Here is a 4,203-nt window from a genome sequence, read left to right as displayed (position 1 = left end):
AAAGAAAGAAAGAAAGAAAGAAAACAAAAGAAAACAAAGAAAGGAAGGAAGGAAACCACAGAGGACACAGTCCTGTTCACACACAACTCATCGCTCTATGTGGGTTATTGAACTTATAGTGACCCCTGCTGCTCATGAGCTCCCATAGGTTTGTCTTTTTTATTTTTAATCATTTTTATTAGATATTTTTGTTATTTTCATTTTAAATGTTATCCCCTTTCCTAGTTTCCCCACCAAAAGTCCCTTATCATCTCCTCTCTCCCCTGATCCCCAATCCACCCACTCCTGCTTCCTTGCCCTAGCAATCTCCTATTCTGGGGCATGGAACCTTCCCAGGACCAATGATTTCTCCTCCCATTGATGACCATCTAGGCCATTCTCTGCTATTTATGCAGCAAGAGCTACCAGTTCCTCCATGTGTTTTCTTTGATTGGTGGTTTAGTCCCAGGGATCTCTGGGGGTTCTGGTTAGTTCATATTTTTGTTCCTCCTATGGAGCTGCAAACCCATTCAGCTCCTTGGGTACTTTCTCTAGCTCCTTCATTGGGGATCCTGTGCTTCATCCAATTGATGGCTGTGAGCCTCCACTTCTGTATTTGTAAGGCACTGGCAGAGCCTCTCAAGAGACAGGTATATCTGACTCCTGTCAGCAAGCATTTTTTTGGCATCCACACCAGTGGCTGTTTTGGGTAGTTGTTTACATGATTGATCCCCAGGTGGACCTCTGGATGGTCATTACTATAGGCTCTGATCTGAACTTTGTCTCTGTAACTCCATCCATGTGTATTTTGATCCCCCTTCTAAGAAGGATCGAAGTATCCACACTTTAGTAGTCCTTCTTAAGTTTCATGTGTTTTGCAAATTATATCTTGAGTATTCAATGTAATCCCAATCAAAATTCCAACTCAATTGTTCACAGAGTTAGAAAGGACAATTTGTAAATTCATCTGGAATAAAAAAAATCCTATGATAGCAAAAATTATTCACAACAACAAAAGAATCTCTCTAGTGGAATCACCATCCCAGACCTCAAGCTGTACTACAGAGAAATTTTAATGTAAACTGCATGGTACTTGTACAGTGACAAACAGGTAGGTAGGTCAATGGGCTAGAACTGAAGACCAAGAAATAAACACACACACCTATGGTCACTTGATCTTTGCCAAAGGAGCTAATAACCATCCAGTGGGAAAAAAGACAGCATTTTCAACAAATGGTGCTAGTTCAACTGGCAGAGAGCCTGTAGACAAATATGAATCTACCCAGGCTTATCTCCTTGAACAAAGCTCAAGTCGAAGTGGATCATGGACTTCCACATAAAACTAGAGACACTGAAATTTATAGTGGAGAAAGTGGGGAAATATATGGACATGAATATATGGACACTTGGGAAAAATTCCTGAACACAAGACCAATGGCTTGTACTGTAAGATCAAGAATTGACAAATGGGACCTCATAAAATTGCAAAGCTTCTCTAAGGCAAAGCACACTGTCAATAAGACAAAAAGACCACCAACAGGTTGGGAAAAGATCCTTACCAATTCTAAATCTGATAGAGGGCTAATATCCAATATGTACAAAGAACTCAAGAAGTTAGACTCCAAAAAACAAATAACCCTATTAAAAACTGTGATACAGATCTAAACAAAGAATTCTAAACGGAGGAATAACGAATGTCTTAGAAGCACCTAAAAAATGTTCAACACCTTTATTCATCAGTGAAATGCAAATCAAAACAACCCTGAGATTCCACCTCACACCAGTAAGAATGGCTAAAATCAAAAACTCAGGTGACAGAAGATGCTGGCAAGGACTTGGACAAAGATGAAAACTCCTCTGTTGTTGGTGGGATTGCAAGCTGGTACAACCACTCTGGAAATCAGTTTGAAGGTTCCTCAAAAATTTGGACATAGTACCACCAGAAGATCCAGCAATACCACTCCTGGGCATATACCCAGAAGATACTCCAACATGTAATAAGCACACATGTTCCACTATGTTCATAGTAGCCTTATTTATAATAGCCAGAAGCTGGGGAAAATCCAGATGTCCCTCAACAGAGGAATGAATACAGAAAATGTAGTGCATTTACACAATTTAGTAATGTGCACCTATTAAAAACAATGATTTTATGAAATTTTTAGAGAAATGGATAGACCTGGAGGATATCATGCTAATTGAGGAAACCCAATCACAAAAGAACAGACATGATAAGCATTCACTGATAAGTGAATATTAGCCCAGAAGCTCAGAATACCCAAGATACAAGTTGAAAAACATGAAAACCAAGAAGAAGGAAGACCAAAGTTTGCATACTTCGATCCTTCTTCGAAGGGGAAACAAAAAACACATGGAAGGAGATACAGAGACAAAGTTCAGAGCAGAGACTGAAGGAATGACCATCCAGAGACTGCCCCACCCGGGGATGCATCCCATAATCAGTCACCAAATGCAGACACTATTGCATACACCAGCAAGATTTTGCAGAAAGGACCCTGATATAGTTGTCTCTTATGAGGCTATGCCAGTGGCTGGCAAATACAGAAGTGGGTGTTCACAGTCATCTATTGGATGGAATGCAGGGTCCCCAATGGAGGGGCTAGAGAAAGTACCCAAGGAGCTGAAGGTATCTGCAACTATATAGGTGGGACAGCAATATGAACTAACCAGTAAACCCAGACCTCATGTCTCTAACTATATATGTAGCAGAGGATGGCCTACTTGGCAATCAATGGGAGGAGAGGCCCTTAGTCTTGCCAAGATTCTATGTCCCAGTGTAGGGGAATGCCAGGGCCAGGTAGTAGGAGTGGGTGGGTTGGGGAGCAGGGGGAGGGTGGATGGTATAGCAGATTTTTCAGAGAGGAAACTAGGAAAGGGGATAGCATTTGAAATGTAAATTAAGAAAATATCTAATAACAAGAAAAAAAGAAACATGTCAATGGAGGTGGTCAGTGGTGAAGAGATTCACAAGATATGGTGTACTGTAGGTTTCTCCAAACAGTCTCACTTTACTCATAGATGGACGTTTACAAAGCTGACAAAAGCACTGTGAGGAAGAGAAAATAAGTGGACATTCAAAATTATGATTTCTGAGAAAGTCAAAGGATTAATCTTTCTGTCATCTCAATCCCAGCACATCTTCCTGCTCCTCCAGGTTTCTGACACACTCAGGATGTGGTTAAAATACTGTGCCTTGCACAGAAATAGACCGCAGAGTCCTCAGATTTCAGTCTGCTGAGCTGAATGTAAGCTGTGCTGGAGGATGTGTCTACAGTCAATGTGGCCTTGCCATTGAACTTCTCATTGTAGGCAGTACCACCATTTCCAGGATGAATAGCTGCAAACCATTCCAGGCCCTGTCCAGGCCTCTGTATTACCCAGGACACCCAGTTGCTGGTAAAAGTGTAGCCAGAAGCCTTGCAGGACATCTTCACTGAAGTCCCAGGTCTCGCCAGCTCATCTCCGGACTGTTGCAGCTGTACCTGGGAGTAGACACCTGTGTAGAGAAAGACAAAGTGTATGTCAGTGATATCCCAGGCCATTTCTCTTCTTCAGATTTGGAAATGGTGAGCCCCTTACCTGCAGTTACAGAGAGGAGGAAGAGAAAGACCCAGCTCCATTCCATGGTTAGAGTCAGTGTGTTCAGGGACTGTGGAGGGGACACTGATCATAGGTTGTTTTCATGGTGTGGACATCCTGTATTTACTGCCATAGACTTGGGTAATTTGCATATTCATGAGCAATACATTTCTTAGTTAAGGTCCTAGTCCATCTAGAGAAGAACTAGGGAGAAAGGACTCAAAAGGCACATGGGTCAGGCAGCAGGATGCTCAGGTCAACATCCTAATCCTCTCTGAGGAAGTGCATCCCAAACACTTTCTGAGCCCTGGCCAGATGTTGTGGATGTAACATCAGGGATTCAGCTCTCAATAAATTTTTGGCCTGAGACTATTGCTCCTCTTTGGGACAATGTTAACAGATGGATTTACAGATGGTGCTTTGTGGTGATGATGATGATGATGATGATGATGATGATGATGATGATGATGATATGATGATAATGAGTATGATGAATATGAGGATGATGATATGATGATGATGATGAGGAGGAGGAGGAGGAGGAAGAGGAGGATATGATGATGAGGAGGAGGATGATATGATGAGGATGATGATGGGGATGAGGATGGTGATGATGATTTTGAT

General features: G+C 41.9%; 1 gene segment (V, D, J or C); it reads right to left on the bottom strand.

Moving 5' to 3' along the window:
- Positions 1 to 1,765: 1,765 nt before the first annotated feature.
- LOC110315225 lies at positions 1,766 to 3,625 on the bottom strand (the record flags this gene model as incomplete). The annotated part of the segment is given in 3 exon segments: positions 1,766 to 1,785; positions 3,188 to 3,496; positions 3,580 to 3,625. Coding segments are annotated over 3 exon segments (375 nt in total), but the record flags the coding sequence as incomplete, so codon positions are not given.
- Positions 3,626 to 4,203: the final 578 nt, after the last annotated feature.

This window comes from Mus pahari, unplaced genomic scaffold (assembly GCF_900095145.1).
Source record: "Mus pahari unplaced genomic scaffold, PAHARI_EIJ_v1.1 scaffold_7374_1, whole genome shotgun sequence".
Taxonomy (NCBI): Eukaryota; Metazoa; Chordata; class Mammalia; order Rodentia; family Muridae; genus Mus; species Mus pahari.
This window is presented reverse-complemented; position numbering and strand designations above follow the sequence as displayed.